The sequence below is a fragment of the Acinonyx jubatus genome, chromosome D1 (genome assembly GCF_027475565.1).
Source record: "Acinonyx jubatus isolate Ajub_Pintada_27869175 chromosome D1, VMU_Ajub_asm_v1.0, whole genome shotgun sequence".
Classification (NCBI taxonomy): domain Eukaryota; kingdom Metazoa; phylum Chordata; class Mammalia; order Carnivora; family Felidae; genus Acinonyx; species Acinonyx jubatus.
The window spans coordinates 55,554,090-55,570,795 of record NC_069390.1 but is presented as its reverse complement, the minus strand read 5'-3'; the positions used below and the strand labels follow the sequence as shown (position 1 = coordinate 55,570,795).

Sequence of the window (16,706 nt, the reverse complement as noted above, 5' to 3'; positions counted from 1 at the left end):
ACTAACCATTCCTCCATATGTAGAATGAACATAGTTAGGAACAAAATCCCACATGAAAAAATACCAATAAAACAGAAGTTCAGATCTCCTTACCAGATCCCTGCTTTCCTGGGTTTTAACCGGGATTTTCCTTTTTCCTCGGTCTTTACATAGGGATTCAGCATGGACCCACATGGCAATAGGAAATACACCAGTTCATAGACCCTGATTCACAGAGAAGAATGTTTAAGACACATAAATGCTCCTCACCCAAAGAAAAGAGAAATGGCATTGATGTCAGAGCCACAGGTGCTGATGGGTTTTGATTTACTTGAGCAGATTGGATGAAAAGCAAAGAAAGGAGGACTGGGTACCGGATATTCGTGCCTGTCACAGTGAAAACAACCTCCTCACAGACATAGGTGTGCTGGTGTAAGACATTTAGAGGACCAGGAAGTTTTCATATAGTTAATGGTTTGGGACATTGCTTGCAGACAGCTGGCCTAAGTGTGTGCCCTCTATGGGCAGTGGCTCCAGCAAGTACTATATCTCTCTGTCTCTCTCTGTCTCTCTCTGTCTCTCTCTCTCTCTCTCTCATACACACACACACACACACACACACACACGTACACACCAAACTTTAACACCAAACACCCCTGATAAGATGTGGTGGCCTTGGAACAATGATGGATTACAGGCAGCTACAAAGCAATTATAGCCCATTAATATCGACACATCATATTTAGAAATGACAATAAAGAGTAAGAAAATCAGCTGAGTCATGCAACCAATACAAGAGATGATGTTCTTTGATACAAAGATCATCAACATTTTGGCGGTGAAAACAAATCTGTGAAGAGGTTGAAGAGGAAATACAGCATGGGGGTGTGAAGATGAGAATTTAGGCTGATTAGGGTGGTTAGGGCCAGGCCCCCCACCATGGTGACAGCTTGTTAACCCAGCAAGGGGAAACTCGGGCCCTGAGAAGTAACTTCCACCAGGCATTCCCATCTGGGGAGACACAGGCAAAGAAAACGCAGCTCCCTTTCCCCCTATAACAGATGGGATGATTGTCTTGAGTTCCCACCCCACTGACAGGTGGATGAATTAGGGTGATAGGACTGTCATAACAAACACTGCAGACTGGGGGTTGAACAACGGAAATTTATTTTCTCACAGTTTTGGAGTCTAGAAATCAAAAATCACGGTGATGGCAGGATTGGTTCTTTATGAGGGCCATGAGAGATGGACCTTGGCTTTCCCTGGCTTGTAGATGGCTGTCTTCTCCCTGTGTCTTCATGTCGCTTTACCTCTGTATGTGTCTGTGTCCAAATTTCCTCTTTGTTCAAGAACACCCATCACACTGGATTAGGGCCCACCCCAGTGACCTCATTTTAACTCCATTACCTCTTTAAAGACCCTTTGTCCAAATAACATTACATTCCGAGGCACTGGGTGTTGGGACTTCAACATACAAATTTGAGGGGGGCACACAATTCTCTTATAACAGTGGAGAAAACCCAAAAGTTGTCCAGCCTTTTCTCTGTTTCCGATTCCCTCCCCCCCGGTTTGCCTTCAGGATAAATGGCTTCTGAATGTTTCAGGAGTTGGGGCCTTATACTTTTATAGCAATGAAGAGAGATGGGACCTTGGCTTTGACTTCTCTTCCTATGTCCACTCCTCTGCCATTTTCCCCCCATTTATTTATGAAGAAACCAGGTCATTTATCCTGTATAAGTTCTCAGATTCTGAATCTAGCTAACTGTCCGTGCTGTCATTTAACATGTTCCTACGTACTCTATTTCCTGAAAAGTGGTAGTTAAATCCAGAGGCTTGATCACACTCAGGCTTGATTTTTTGGTAAGAATTCATAGGTGGCGGTACATACTTCCTTTTGTACCACATCAGCAAGACATCACGCCTAGTTCTCTTTTTGTGATGTTATATTGGTCAGTGCATCCAGGTCTCAGGAGACTGTCGTATTTACCAGCAGTCTTTGACAATCACTGCCTAGAACAGTTCTATAGAAATATAATGTGGGGCACCTGGGTGGCTCCGTCGGTTAAGCGTCTGACTTCAGCTCAGGTCATGATCTCACAGTCTGTGAGTTCGAGCCCCGTGTCAGGCTCTGTGCTGACAGCTCAGAGCCCGGAGCCTGCTTCGGATTCTGTGTCTCCCTCTCCCTCTGCTCATGCTCTGTCTCTCTCTGTCTGTCTCAAAAATAAATAAAAACATTAAAAAAAAAAAGAAATACAATGCAAGCTACAGGTATAATTTAAAATATTCAAGGAGGGGCACCTGGGTGACTCAGTTAAGTGTCCAACTATGGCTCAGGTTATGATTTCATGGTTCATGAGTTTGAGGCCCGCATCAGACTCTGCACTGACAGTACGAAGCCTGGTTGGGAGTCTCTCTCTCTCCATCTCTCGCTGCCTCTCCCCCACTCTATCTCAAAATAAATAAAACTTAAAAAAGTAACAAAATATTCAAGGAACCACATTAGAAAAGTAATCAGAAATTAATGAAATTAATTTTTGTAATACATTTTATTTAACTTGTTACATCCAAAATATTACCATTTCAATATGTAACCAATATAAAAAATTGATGAGATATTTTACAACCTTCTTTTTTTGTACTCAAGTCTTTGCAATCCAGTGTGTATTTTATGCCTCAATGCAATTCAGACAAATCATATTTCAAGTGCTCAATAGCCACTTGTGGTGTAACTACAAATACTGTTTAAGATTTCTTTTTAATTTTCTTTGTCTTTAGCAGATGCCCCTCTGAAGGGTGTACAGTGAGACAGTGATTAATTCTAGGAAAAACAAAAAGTTATGCAGGAAAGAAAATGTAATCATAGAATGCTGTGTTACTACAAACAATACTTTCAAGGCCGTAAAAATGGAAGCACTGAATATTGTTTTATCCAGAAAATTTCAACAGGAGGATGAGGGAAGAAAACTAAATCCCCATCTTTCACAGAGCAAATCAATAATGTCTCAAATGGAAGTAACCAGTGTTTTTTTAAACAGTTTGAATTTGTTTCTGCCAGGAAACGGTTTTCTTTCTCTCCTGTCGAGTTTACATTTCCATAGTATAAATTTTTCATGGTGAATTGTGACTTTATTCTTTTGAAGTTTTTATATAAATTCCAGTTAGTTAACATCCAGTGCAATATTAGTTTCAGGTGTAGAATTTAGTGATTCAACACTTCCATACACACCTGGTGCTCATCTCAGCAAGTGCCCTCCTTAATCCCCATCGCCTATTTTACCCCCTCCCCAACCTCCCCTCTGGTGACCATCAGTTTGTTTTCTATAGTTAAGAGTCTGTACCTTGGTTTCTTGCTCTCTCTCTTTTTTCCCCTCTGTTTATTTGTTTTGTTTCTTAAATTCCACGTACGAGTGAAATCATATGCTATTTGTCTTTCTTTGACTTATTTCACTTAGCATAATACTCCTTAGCTCCATCCATGTCATTGCAAAAGGCAAGATTTCATTCTTTTTTATGGCTGAGTAATATTCCACATCTTTCTTATCCATTCACCAATTGCTGGACACTTGGGCTGTTTCCATAGTTTGGTTACTGTAGATAATGCTGCTATAAACATCAGGGTGCACGTATCCCTTTGAATTAGTGTTTTTTTTAATTTTTTAATGTTTGTTTATTATTATTGAGAGACAGAGCATGAGCATGGGAAGGGAAGAGACAGGGGGAGACACAGAATCCAAAGCAGGCTCCAGGCTCTGAGCTGTCAGCACAGAGCCCCACGCGGGGCTCAAACTCACAAATCTCGAGATCATGACCTGAGCCGAAGTTGAACGCTTAACTGACGGAGCCACCCAGGTGCCCCTGAATTAGTGTTTTTGTATTCTTTAGGTAAATACCTAGCAGTGTGATTGCTGGATTACAGGGTAGTTCTATTTTTAACTTTTTGAGGAGCCTCCCTACTGTTTCCCAGAATGGTTGTACCAGGGTGCATTCACACCAACAGTGCAAGAGGGTTCCTTTCCACACAAGATATGAATTTCACACTTACTTCTCTCCTCCCCTCCCTGCATCCCACCCCTTCTGACTCCAGCTTCTCTGTGGGGAGGAACTAGGGGGAAATTGAAAAGTGGTGTTTTTTTTTTTTTTACTTAAGTGAGGTTGTGATTTAAATGCTCTTTAAATCCCTCTTCCCTAAAAACCCCAGCTTGGACCATGTCTTATGTTAGAGGCAGGCCCTCCATTGAGGGATCCTTCACCACACGTGTGAGAGTTTTCTGCCCAGGGAGAGGAGGCCGAGGGCAGGGATGGTGATCAGCAAGGCTTCCTGAGGAGGGGATTTTGAAGTGAGCCTTGAAGGAGGAGCAGACAGTTAGCAGGTGAGCCATGTAGGGGCGAGGATACAGCAGAGGGGCAGCACGGATCAAGACAAGATGCCTGGCCTGGGCTCTGCAGTGAAAGGAGGGCCTGTGGTTACTCCTCAGAGAAGCCACGCAGTTGCTTCTGGCTTCTCTGGCAGCCGAAAGCCTAGGGCCATTTCCTAATCTATTTAATAATAGGCAAATACTCTGGCATCTGCTCAGTTCGTGGTCTTGGAACAAATGGACCCAATTAAAAGGTCATCATAGGGGAATTGAGGGGAAGAGGAAAAAGCCATTGATCAAATTAACGCCCAGCTGCCTGGGGCTGGTTTGTGACTTGCTGCAACAGAATCCTTCCCATCCTGCCCTCTCCTCCCCCAGACACCGCCCTAGCCTCAGGGACCTTCCTGCCACCTCTACCCCCATCCTCTGCTCTACTCAGTGACCTGTGGGTATGTGCCACCTGGCTAGACCTCCTCTGGATTGCAGTTTCACTGCCTGTCAAACCTGGCAGGAAAAAACTATCAGGAATCCTATTGGCTCTTCCTTCAAAATACACCTGGCATTGGTCCATTTCTCGCCACCTCCATTGCTACCACCTGATCCCAATCCCTATGCTCTCTCTCCTGGCTTCCTGAATTAGCTCCTTCCTGTTCTTGCGGTCCTATCCTTGCCCCCACTACGGTTTATTCACAACACAGCAGCCAGATCCCTCTAAAATATGTCAGATTGTGTCTCTGTTGTGGCTTCCCACCTCATTCCATGTCCTACCAGATTCCCCCATCTCTGGCTCCAACTCCTCCTGCCTCCACCCCAGCCACGGACTCCTTACACGGGCAGTGGGACCATGTGTTTACGGTCCCCTCTATGTGGAAACCTCTTCCCCCAGAGAGTCCCTTAGCTAACTCCCACCCCTCCTTCAAGCTTGCTCAAATGCCCTCTCTTGGGCCCCTCTTGAGTCTTCACCTGACCACTCTATTTAAAATCACACCCCTCCCACCCCTTCCCCCTCTACCAGCCTGACCTCTCAATCCCTCTTCCTGCTCTGCTGTTTTCCCCACAGCACCCATCACCTTCTAACACACCATGGAATTTACATTTCATTATGTCTGTTACTTTTTGTCTCTCATCACCCCCTAGATGTAAAACAAGGGAAGGGTCTTTGCTTTTTATTCACTGATGATTTCCAAGTACGTACAACAACAGTACCTGGAATATAGTAGGCTCTTGGTAAATATTTGTTGGATAAATGGATGAATCAATAATAATGTTCTTGCCTCAAAGAGCCATTGTGAAACTTACATGAAATAATTAATTTGACTTGTTTTGCAAAGAAAAGGAATTACCTGTAATGAGTACCCACTAGTACTAGATATTTTGCAAAACAGTCTACACAATTTATCTCACTTATACCTCACTGTGGACCTCAGTCATTCATTTATTTTATTCATTATTTCAGGTAAATGTTGTGTACCTACTATGTGCCAGGCACTATTCTCAGCATGGGAGATAAATTAGTGACCAAAATAGACAAAGACCTCTGTCTTTTCCTACTAGGATGAAAGCTCCCAGAGGACCAGCTGAGCTGGGTTATACCTCCCAGGGGGATGGAGTCTAGTCTTAGAGGCTACCATGCGCGGAGGCAAGGATTTCTAGGGGCATCCAGAGTTCAGAGTCTCTGGTGGAGTGGAGGCATTGGAATGGGGCAGGGCAGGGGGCTGGGGGCACCAGCTTGGAGAAGGGCCAACTCAGAGTCTTGGTCATACCCTTCCAATGGCTGCCCTGGGTGGAGGGCAAATATGCTGTGTGCCCCTTAGGCCAAGCTGGGAGACAGGGCTCCTGTGAGGAGGACTCTCCCAAAGGGGAAGGGGATGCCTAGGAAAGAGTGAACTCCCTGTCCCTGGAGGTGGGAGAGAGAGTGCAAATGATGTCAGGGTGTTAGGAAGGTGCAGAGGGGACTCTTGGAGGGGCAGATGCAGATCTTTTCAGAGTTCCACCCTTAGAGAGGGGAGAAGATTCTGGCTTCCCTTCACAAGACCTCCCAGACTGGAAGGAGCGGCTGGTCCTCAGGGCCTGGAGTCCAGCCCCAGATCTGCATGCCCCTTAAGAGAGCCTCTAGCCCCTCTCCCAAACACTCAGTTGTATCCTCAGACCCAGAGCTTGGGGGTCTTCCTGACAGCCAGTGAAGGTGGGGAACCCCACCTGGGGCCTTGAAGGTAAGCAGGAGGTCAAAGGGACACTCAAGGCCAGAGGACATCATGGCACTACCCTCAGGTGCCCCCCCCCCCCCCCACACCTCCTGGTAGAACCAGAGCGGGCCAAGTCAGCATCCCTGAAGAAGGAGCAGCTGTGTCTGCCCCTCAGTCTTGCCTTTACAAAAGCCAACAGCTGGACACAGTGAGCTTCCTCAGAGGGAATAAAACACCCACGGTCCAGCACTTTGTCCTGGTGCCAGGGTGCACCATGATGGGTCAGCTAGGGGCTGTAGGGCTGTAGATGGGACAGTCTCTGAGAGCCTATGGGAGTGGATAGGCTGGAATGGAGAGCTGAAATGTCACCTGCTCTCACTCTTTCACCCAGGAACCTCTGGTCAGTGCTGGTCAGCCTGTGCCACCAGAAACACACCTGTAGCCAACAAGGATGGGCTTATTATTTGCTGCAGCAAAGGCTTCACACTGGAGGATCCCTGGGGTGTCTCCAAAGGGGGCAGTTAAAGAAGAGTGCTCATGGGATTGTGGGGGGCTGGACTTCAAAGGATAGTTCTGTGGCAGAGATTGAATTTGCAGAGCAGGGAGTTACTGGAACAGTCAGCAATCCTGTGCTGAGAATACAGGAGTCCTCAAGGAGTGTTACTATTAGATCAATTTGTCTGTGGTTTTCTCTTGGAACTTGTGAGTCTCAGTCCATAGGTGTTTATAAGTGTGAGCTTAGATAGGATGAGATAAACATCATGGATTGAACAAGCACTATTACCTGTTTTGCAAGTCAGGGTGTTTTGTAAACTGTGTTCCCTGTTTAAATTCTCAGTCCTACCCCCCACCTTGCACTCTCCAACATCCTGGCTGCCAGCAGGATCATTTTCTTCTCCTCCACAGGTGAAGGTCCCGACCTCAGCCCCCATTCCTGCCTCTGCAGCCAGCTCTGGCCACCAGGGGGCAGCAGAGCAGCATCCACAAACTGGGGACCTACAGAATCCTAAGCACAGCGGCGGGGAAGGGAGGTGAGCCAGTGCTCAAGAATGAAGGAATGAGTCTGTTGCTCTGTCCTGCCCCATTTGCTTCTCTCTGTTAGCAGGAATTCTGGGAACAGGGAGCAAGAGGAGGAGGAAAATGGGGAGTATGGAGGGAGGGGAGCTGAGGAAAGAAAGAATGGGGAATGAGGGAAGTGAAGGGGTTCAGAGAGCTAGCAGCTGGATCCTCTCCCCACTCCCCATCTCTTTGGGCCATCCCCAAGCCTGTATACGTCCATTAGTTTGACCTCCTGGTAGCCCCTCCTCCTCCCTCTGCTTCCTCCGGAGTGGCCACCAAAGCCCTTCTGTCTCCAGGTATCTTCTTGGTGTCTATGGGTACTGCCCTTCCCACCTCAGCCCTACCTCAAACACAGATGCGACAACTCAACACAGGCATAAACACACACACATACACATTAGCACAGGCTGTGTGGTGACCCATGCAATAGGCTTTGACTTTCCTCCCCCACATTTTGCAATTGCTTTGGTCACAAAGGCTGGTCTAACAGTTAATCCCACAATGAGGTGGGACTTTTCATGTGGCTGCTGATTTGGAATTTGGCTCTAGGACATAAATCTAAGGATACAGAGGGGTAAAATGCCTGACTTTCGAAAGAAACCTGAAAACAATTGGGGTCAGACACCTTCTCAGAGTTTATTAACCCAACCCTCTACCCACCCCCCTCCATGCTGATTCTATAAGCTGAACACTGGGCTCCGTGAACTTGAAAACATTTCTGCTGTTGTGAGTTCTCAACCAAGCCAGGTGAGGGGTGCCTTAGGAAAGTCACTCAAGGAAACTAGGGTATGAGTTACAGTCTCGGCAGGAAAGATGGGGCACACTCAGAGTGGGCGAATGAAGAGACTCTTTTACAAAGGTGTGTGGGCTGGTGTTTGGAGGGCTCCATGCACAGGGGCACTGATGGCCAGAGAAGCCAGGATGGCAAGAAAGAACTGTGGCAGTCCTGGGGAGGATATACTGGTGCCTTTCCTCCCTACCTTGCCCAACACCTGGAGGAGAGAGGGACCCAAAGGAGGGGTGAGGAGGGTCCTCCCAGCACTGGGGAAGAAGAGGAATGAGCATTAATTTAAGTAGGGATTAGAACCTTAAGCTGGAATGAACTTTGTTACTCAAAAGTGACTCAAAGTTTTGGAGTTTGCCAAAAATGCAGTTTATGGATGGGAAAGGGAAATTAGACATCATTGAGTAGGCAGTACTGATAGGAAGAAAATAAAATAGTTGTGTGTTTGTGCCTCACTATTCAGTACTCTGGAAAAAGAAATATTATCAGTTCCATTTTACACATGAAGAAATTGAATTTGTGGTCACAGAGCTGGTGAAGGCCAAGCTGTGCCAGAACCCTCCTCCGGCCTCAGCTTCCCTGTGTCCCCCAATCTTCTTTCCCCAGAGCTGCAACTTGGTAACCTGAGTTCAGGGCAAGCTAAAGCCACATTTGGTAAAAATAGGACTGAATAGGGAGCTCCAAGGTGCACCCCCTCTCACCCATGTCACCCATGCCTCTTTGCAGCATGTCCACCTGTGACCTTCCAAGGTGAGCTCTCAGATGGGGCAGACCAGTGCTAATGAGGGCAGCAGAGGCAGCAGAAGCAGACAGAAAGCCTTGGACTCACATCTACTCTCCATGCTGACTGCTGTGTGACCTAGTGGAAGGCATAGCTCTCTCTCTCGGTCTCTCATCTCTTATCTGCTAATAAATAATCCCTGGGGTCCCTGCCGGGAGGGAAAACTGATTCCAACTGGTCATGTCTTCCAGGGGACTCAACATGCTGTTTCACAACAGCCTTCAGGAGTTAACAGCCCCAGGAAGCCATGTCAATGCAGGGAGGTGAGGAACAGGAGGCAGAGGCCCAGAAGGTAGGAGCAGGGAAGGTATTTTTGGGCAGACGGATCCCCTGGTCACTGCTAGACAATGGTCCGGGGCAGCCATTGTGCTGAGAGTGGAAAATCCTTTTCTGATTCCATCTCCAAGGTCTGAAAATAGTCCAGGGTAAGCCCTTGGGGACTGAGTTTGGGGCCCATGAGTGACTGGCCCAGCCTGGCCCATTGTTCCTGGCTGGGACAGGACTGAGTCTGGACACCTGGCTGAGCTGGAGCCAAGACAGAGGCAAGCTCAGGAAGCCTGTACTGGAGGAAGAGTGGCTGGGTGGAGCCAAGCCCCACGGCAGATGGGGAAACTGAGGCCCAGAGAGGAGAAGGGATGTATACCAAGTCACATGGCACATAGGGCAGAGGAGAAGAAGTTGGCTTCTGGGGCTCGTTTCCCCCCCTCTCCACATCCCACCAGCACACACCCCTTGGAAAGGCAAACACATCTCTCAGCCTACTGCTTAGTTACTCCTGGTCAGACTCCACCGTCCACCTCACAGGAGGCAGGGACATCAGACACTGGACCAGCTCCACTCCAAGCCACTGCAGGGTGCCAAGGGAGGCGCTGTACCTCTCTAGTCACTTGATGCCAGGGGAGTCTTGCTGCCCCAACTCTAGTCCTCAGAACAGAGAGCCCAGGGGCCTTGGGGGAGTGCCTGGGGGAGCAGCTGTTCGTTGTGCCTTTGCTGAAGATCTAGGTAGCTAATGCCCTGAGACAGAGAGAACTGGAACATGGGAGGTAAGGGCTTCAGAGAGTGACCCAGAGAGGGCAGGCAGGTGGCCTCCGGTCACACAACAAAAGTTGCCTATTCATTGCCTGTTCTGGCCTAGCTCCCAGTCAGTCCTGCCACCTTGGGTCTCCAGGCTCTTGGTTGAACCAAGAAGCTGCAGCACCCCATGACAGTCACCACCAGTTAGGCAGAAACGGCTAAGCCTGGTGCCATGGGTGAGCTGGAGCTCTCTAGTCCATAGAAGCTGGCTCTAGAAGCTTTACAGCAAGGGCATCCTGCCCCGTCCCCCCCCCTCCCCCTTTTCCCTGCTGCCCTCTCCCAGCCTGGCAGAGGGATAAGGTTCTGTAAACACACACAGGCCCGTGGGCCTGAAGGCCAACCAGAGGGGGGTCCCACACCTTATCCCAGGATAGACCTGCTTTTCTCTTCCCACATCCTGGTGAAGCCTTGGCCATAGGAGGCCCACTGTTGCTCACTGGCTGGACATTCCTTTCCTTCAAATAATTTATCCTGGTATGGTTATATATTAAATTATGTCAACTCCATGAGGGCAGGGTCTGGCCGGTTTGCCTCTGTATCACCTTGGCACAGTGCCTGGCATGTAAATGCTCACCGTATGCCAGGTACTGTTCTAAGTGTTCATGTATATTGACCCAGTGCCCCACGTGGCAGGTAGTATGTCTTTTTGGAAATGAGAAAACCGAGGCCCTGCAAGATTAAGTACTTTGAGCAAAGTGCCACAGTTGGAGGAAGAGGAAACAACACTCAAACAGAGGTGGCATGGGCATCGAATCTGTGCTCTTAACCCCTTCCTTGCTATATTGTCTCTCTCCCTTGAATCACATGGTTACTTACAGACCCTCCCACTCTACAGGGGTTACAAGTGGTATGGGATACTGGAAAAGGAACGAATCTGGGCATCTGAGGGACCTGGACTCAATCTTGACTCATTCACTTGCTGCCTATATAACCCACAGCAAGTCCTCCCTTCTTGGAGCCTGTCCCCTTATCTGCTAAATGGGGATAAATAGTGTCTATTTCACACAGTTGTGGCAAGGAATAAATAATAGATATGAAAGGGTCTGGCACAGTGCCTGGGACATGGGTTAGTACAGGAGTTCCCATCCTCATGTGCTAGAACAGAGCAGCCCAAACCTGCCGTGACAAGAGTGGTGGCAGAGGGGTAGCTCTGGTGGCCTAACTTCTCCTGGGCCCTGAGACACCAGCCACCCAGGGCAGAGACCCGCTGTGTGCCAGGGCCTCTGCCCTAGATGCACTGAGCTCATTGAGAATAGTTGCTGCAGGCAGGACAGCAGGCCTTTGCTCTTCCCCCCACCTATTGCTATTGCCCCCCACTCCTGTCCTATGTCCCTGGCCTCAGTGCCATAGCTCCATCCACCAGTTCCGTCCACCAGGGTGGGAAGGGCTGGGGGACTGTGGGTGATGGCAGGAATCCCACAAAGGCACCGACCTGTACTAAAGGGAACAGACCAGCAGGGACAGCCTGAGCCCCTGGCACACATCCAGGCGCCACGCTGACCTGCTGAGTGACCTTGGGCAAGGCCCCGCCCCTCTCAACTCTACAGCTGGGCTGGATAATCCCTGGGGTCCCTGTCAGGTGGCTGTGCCCTTTCACAGTGGCCTTCAAGAGTCAACAGCCCCAGGAAGTGATGTCAGGGTGAGGAGGTGGGGTGGTTGGGAGGTGGCAGGGAGGCCCAGAGAGTAAGAGGAGATATTTTGAGAGTGGGCAGGTCCCCCCACGTCACTACTGGACAATGGTCTGGGGCTGGGAGTGGAAAATCCTGTTCTTACGTGGGCTGAAAATAGCACAAGGCGGGAGGGCCAGGAACCTCACCCACTAGGTGAAGGCCTAGCAGCAGGGCCAGACATCCACGTTGAGGGGTCAGGCAATCTGACTGGGGTCCAGGGGCAAGACCCTGGCCTGTCCCCGGTTCCCTTAGGGTCTCCATTCCCCACCCCACCAGTGTCTGCCACTGGATTAGAAGGTGAATATGGCCCTCCTTTCCCCTAGGTCCTATGTCCTTGGAAATGCACGGGCAGCTGATTCAAGGAAGGCTTCCTGGTGCTATGCCGTAGTGTTGGTTCCATGTGCTGCAGGGCCCTGGGTTCTCAGGGTCTCCAGGGAAGCTGCTGGTAGGGTAGGTAGGCAGGACACAAAAGGAATGGGGACTAAGGGAACTTGGGCCTGTGGTGGCCACTGCCCTACCCCCAACCAGAGATGCACACTCGGGAGCCCCCAAATCGTGATGTATAACCTCCTGCCTCTGGTCTAAGCAGCGCTGAGGGAATCAGAGCCCAGCATTTACACCTTTGGGTGTAATCTTACCTGGGTAGGGGCTTCCTATAAACTAGAATGGGGTTCAGCCTCAGCAGCAGCTGGTAGGAAGGAGATAGGCTTGGGACTGCAGGAAAGGTTGACTCAAGGTCAGTCTATAAGAAGTAGTCACAAAAAAGCTCATAGGGACTCTGGTTATATGAACAGAAATATAGAACCTAGAATGTGGGAGGTGAGCATTTCACATTACTTTGAACAGGACACCCACGTTGCACAATGCAGAGTAATTGGTTGGGTCATGACTTGTGATGGGTCCCTGTTGCATGAAGGAGCTGTGTGGAACTAGATTCTAAATAGAGCAACTCCTGGGAGTGCCTCGTTCTGACAGAGTGGAAAGGGTGAAGAGGTCACAGGAGACAGGAAGACGTGGAGTGAAGGGAAGAATCTTCTCTCAGGCAGAGTGGGCCTATAGGAAAGGGGGTCTCCCCGAGGGAGAGGGAGTAGGTCTTTATGTTTGAGATTAAGAATGAGACCTGTCAGGGGCTCCTGGGTGGCTCAGTCGGTTGAGTGTCTGACTTGGGCTCAGGCCATGATCTGGTGGTTCGTGAGTTCGAGCTCCACATTGGGCTCGTTGCTGTCAGCACGGAGCCTACTTTGGATCCTCTGTCCCTCTCTCTCTGCCCTTCCCCTGCTTGTGCTGTCTCAAAAATAAATAAAACATTAAAAAAAAATGAGACTTGTTAGCTTTGCCCCAAGGCTGAGCTGGTCCCTGTCCAGCTCAGCTCCACAAACCTCCACAGTGGTCCTGGCTGGACCTAGAATCTGTCACAGGTGAGAAAGATCTACCTCACCCTGAGCCAGTCTAAGCACCATTATGCCATATAGCAGGATTTTCCCAGGAGGCAGAGGATGGGACAGGAAGAGAAGGGAATCTCTCCCATACTTAGCCCCAGTGCAAAGGAGACCTCGGGTAAAGGCAAGGAAGGAGCCCTGACTTGTTAGCCTGGTGACCCACTCCCAGCCTCAGTCCTGCCTTGAGACTGAGCACCGGCTGCCCAGCCTGCTTCCACTTCCTGCATACCCTGCTTTCCTGCCCCCATGTCTTTGCCCAGGATGTACCCTGCACCTGGATGTTCTTCTCCAATAAACTGCTTTTCTCAGAAGCTACAGTTCAGGAGTGTGTCCCAGGAAGCCTCTCTCACATGCTGGTCCACACCTCCAATCACTCAGCATTATCCAGTGTTGCGATGGAGCATGTTGGACCTGCTTGCAAGAGCCAATTGTTAAATTTTCAGGAATTTTGCAAGGAGGCTGACATCACATTACTGGTCTGAAATTGGCCAAGGCAAGAGTATCTGCACCATGGCAATTAGCAATGCTACAGATAAGGGGTTCCCCTCACCCCCTGGAAAGCCAGTTAGATGGTTTCACATTTACCAGTACATGACTGTTCATAGCCATTAATCCCTAAACTAGGGGATCCCAAGGACAGGACTCCATCTGACTCCTATCTGCACTCAGCAGAGCCAGGCACCAAAGCCACTTGGCTCTAAAGTGAGGGATGACCTGGAAAGAGGTCTGGAAAGAGGATCCCTGATGTGAGACTACCACTGAGGCAGCTAGTGGGAAGGCAGGTGGCAGAAGAGTAGAGGTTGGAGAAAGAACTCCAGTGTGGATGGTAAGAGCTTCTTAGACTGTATCCTCATCCTCAAACCACACAATAGGGCACAACACGGCAGGCAACAACACCTTCGGTAGAAGTTGCAGCCTCAAACTGGCTCCCAGGCCCGGGAAGCCTCCAGATGAGTTTATGACATCAGCTCCCAGATGTTACAGTCACCTCTAGGGATGGGGATGCTCCTCAGAGGTGTGTCCACTGTGGCATCTAGACCTGCCCTTGACCGCTCCATGGGAAGCTCTGGCTCAGCTCTGGCTCCTTACCAGGGTCCTCTGATCACCCTGAAACTCCACCCCTCCTAGGTAGCTCAGGCCCAGACTATGTGACCTTGGTAAGTCACTTTCTTCTCTGCATCTGTTTCTCCATTTGACTCGATCAGGCTGGGTTCCAGCCTAGATACCTTGCTGGGCACAGACAGCTAATTATGTGGGAGTCAGGCCAGGGGCAGCATTGGCCCCTTACCCTTGCCTTTCACGAAGCCTTATTCCCCAACTCACACATACAAATGGTGACTGGGGTTGTAGGGACTGTTAAGATCTCTGGACTGCAGAGAACATTCTGCCAAATGACAGAGCATTGAGGTCACGGCTCCCTTGACCATCAGGCATGAGTCACTAATGGGGCATATCTAGGGAGACTATCCCAATGGAGGAAATCCTAGTCCCCACAGCCTCCCCACTCCCCCCACCCCCAATATTAACTTGCACAGGCGCCAGGGGTTCAGGTCCTACAGCCGGATGTCCTTAGTGTTCTCACCACCAGCTGCCATGGACTCTGTCCGCCTAGAGTCCTCACTGCTGCTCGACACATCTTTTGTCCTCTTGATGTCAGTCTTGTCCAACCTGTGCAGGCCCCGTCTGCGGCGAGCTGGGGTAGTAGCAGTGGGGTCTGTGGGTGGCTTGGCATCTCGGGCAAAGCGCACAAGCCTCTGCCCAGCCAGGAAGTAGAGCACGGGGTCAAGGCAACTGTTGGCACTGGCCAGCGGCCGGGTGATCTTGTAAGCCATGTTGATGGCATTGAGGGTGTGGCAGCTGAGGTCCAGGGAGCGGAAGGAGTAGTAGAGGGTGCGGGTGACATGGAAAGGCAGGAAGCAGAGGGCGAAGACAGCCAGCACCACGGCAATGGTGCGCACCGACTTGCGCTTGGCCCGCGGCAGGCCTCCCGAGGTCCCGTAGGCTGGCTTCAACAGCCGCCGAGCCATAAGCACGTAACAGACCAAGATGATGGCAAAGGGCACTGCGAAGAGCAGGCCCAGCATGACAGAACTGTAGGCCACGAACTGGCTGAAGAGCTCGGGTGCTGAGGTGTCGTGGCAGGTAATGCGGCCGCCACGCGCGCTGGTGGTGACGAAGTAGAGCACGGGTGACTGGCAAGCCAGCACCAGCACCCACACAGCAGCTGCCACCCGGCGGGCATAGCGGGCCCGGCCCCAGCGCAGCGAGCGCAGCGGGCGCAGGACCCCCAGGCATCGGTGCACGCTGATGCACGTGAGGAAGAGGATGCTGCAGTAAAGGTTGGTGTAGAAGAGGAAGCGCACCAGCTTGCAGAGCACTATGCTGAAGGGCCAGTGGTCCCCGCGGGCGTAGTAATAGACCAGCAGCGGCAGGGAGGCTGCGTACAGCGCATCGGACACGGCCAGGTGGAACATGTACGTGGTGGACGCGTTCCAGGTCTTGAGGCGGCACAGGAAGATGTAGAGCGCCACGGCGTTGAGACACAGCCCGAGCACACACACCACACCGTAGGACACAGGCAGCAGCACGTACTTGAAGTCCTCATTGAAGCGGCACTTGTAGCCCAGCTCGTCCCCACCCCAGGTGTCATTGACGGTGCTGTTCCAGTGGCCCAGGCCTGTGGCCATTGCCCTGAAGGGAAGGGGTGGTGGGGAGAACAGCCACGAGGGTCACAACCAGGGCTCAGTGGGGAGGCCTGACACACCCACCTGACCGGGGCCATGAGGGACCCCAAGCACCCATAGATTCCCTTGGTTAAGGTCTGCCCCACCACAGTCAAGGCCTTCGCGGCCACCTGACCTGGCTTCCTCCCTGGACCCAGAGGGCCCAGAACCTCGGAACCCCAGAACTTCGAGGATGCATGAGGTCTAGGAGTATCGTGGCCACACACCTTTAAAACTTCACAACAGGGGCAGGCACACTACATCCTGAGGGCCAGATGCAGTCCACCAGTCTGTTTCTGTAAAAAAAAAAAAAAAAAAAAGCTTGATTGGAACACAGTCATACCCACCTTATTTATAAAGAGTTGAATAGTTGCAACAAAGACCGTATATTCCCCAAAGCCTAAAATAGTTACCCCTGGCTTTGTTTTTTGTTTTTTGTGGGTTTTTTTTTAAATTTTTTTTTAATGTTTATTTCTGAGACAGAGAAAGACAGAACATGAGTGGGGGAGGGGAGAGAGAGAGAGGGAGACACAGAATCAGAAGTAGGTTCCAGGCTCTGAGCTGTTAGCACAGAGCCCGACGCGGGGCTTGAATTCATGGACCGTGAGATCATGACCTGAGCCGAAGTCGGTCGCTCAACCGACTGAGCCACCCAG

At 50.3% G+C, this 16,706-nt stretch overlaps 1 protein-coding gene across 7 annotated transcripts in view; it reads right to left on the bottom strand.

The window, feature by feature from the left end:
* Positions 1–2,506: 2,506 nt before the first annotated feature.
* The window catches only part of P2RY2 (purinergic receptor P2Y2), a 28,767-nt gene continuing 14,567 nt past the window's right edge, over positions 2,507–16,706 (bottom strand). For 4 of the 7 annotated variants that reach the window (XM_053203650.1, XM_027039776.2, XM_027039777.2 and 1 more), the window contains 2 exons: positions 16,278–16,346; positions 2,507–16,018 (listed from right to left, as the gene is read on the bottom strand). In XM_053203650.1, coding sequence (XP_053059625.1) covers positions 14,881–16,014 — 1,134 coding nt within the window. In that variant the 5' untranslated portion in view covers positions 16,015–16,018; positions 16,278–16,346 and the 3' untranslated portion in view covers positions 2,507–14,880. Of the gene's footprint in view, positions 16,347–16,706 lie in introns of all 7 variants that reach the window. The other 3 variants (XM_053203651.1, XM_053203649.1, XM_053203652.1) reach the window with 3 other exon arrangements.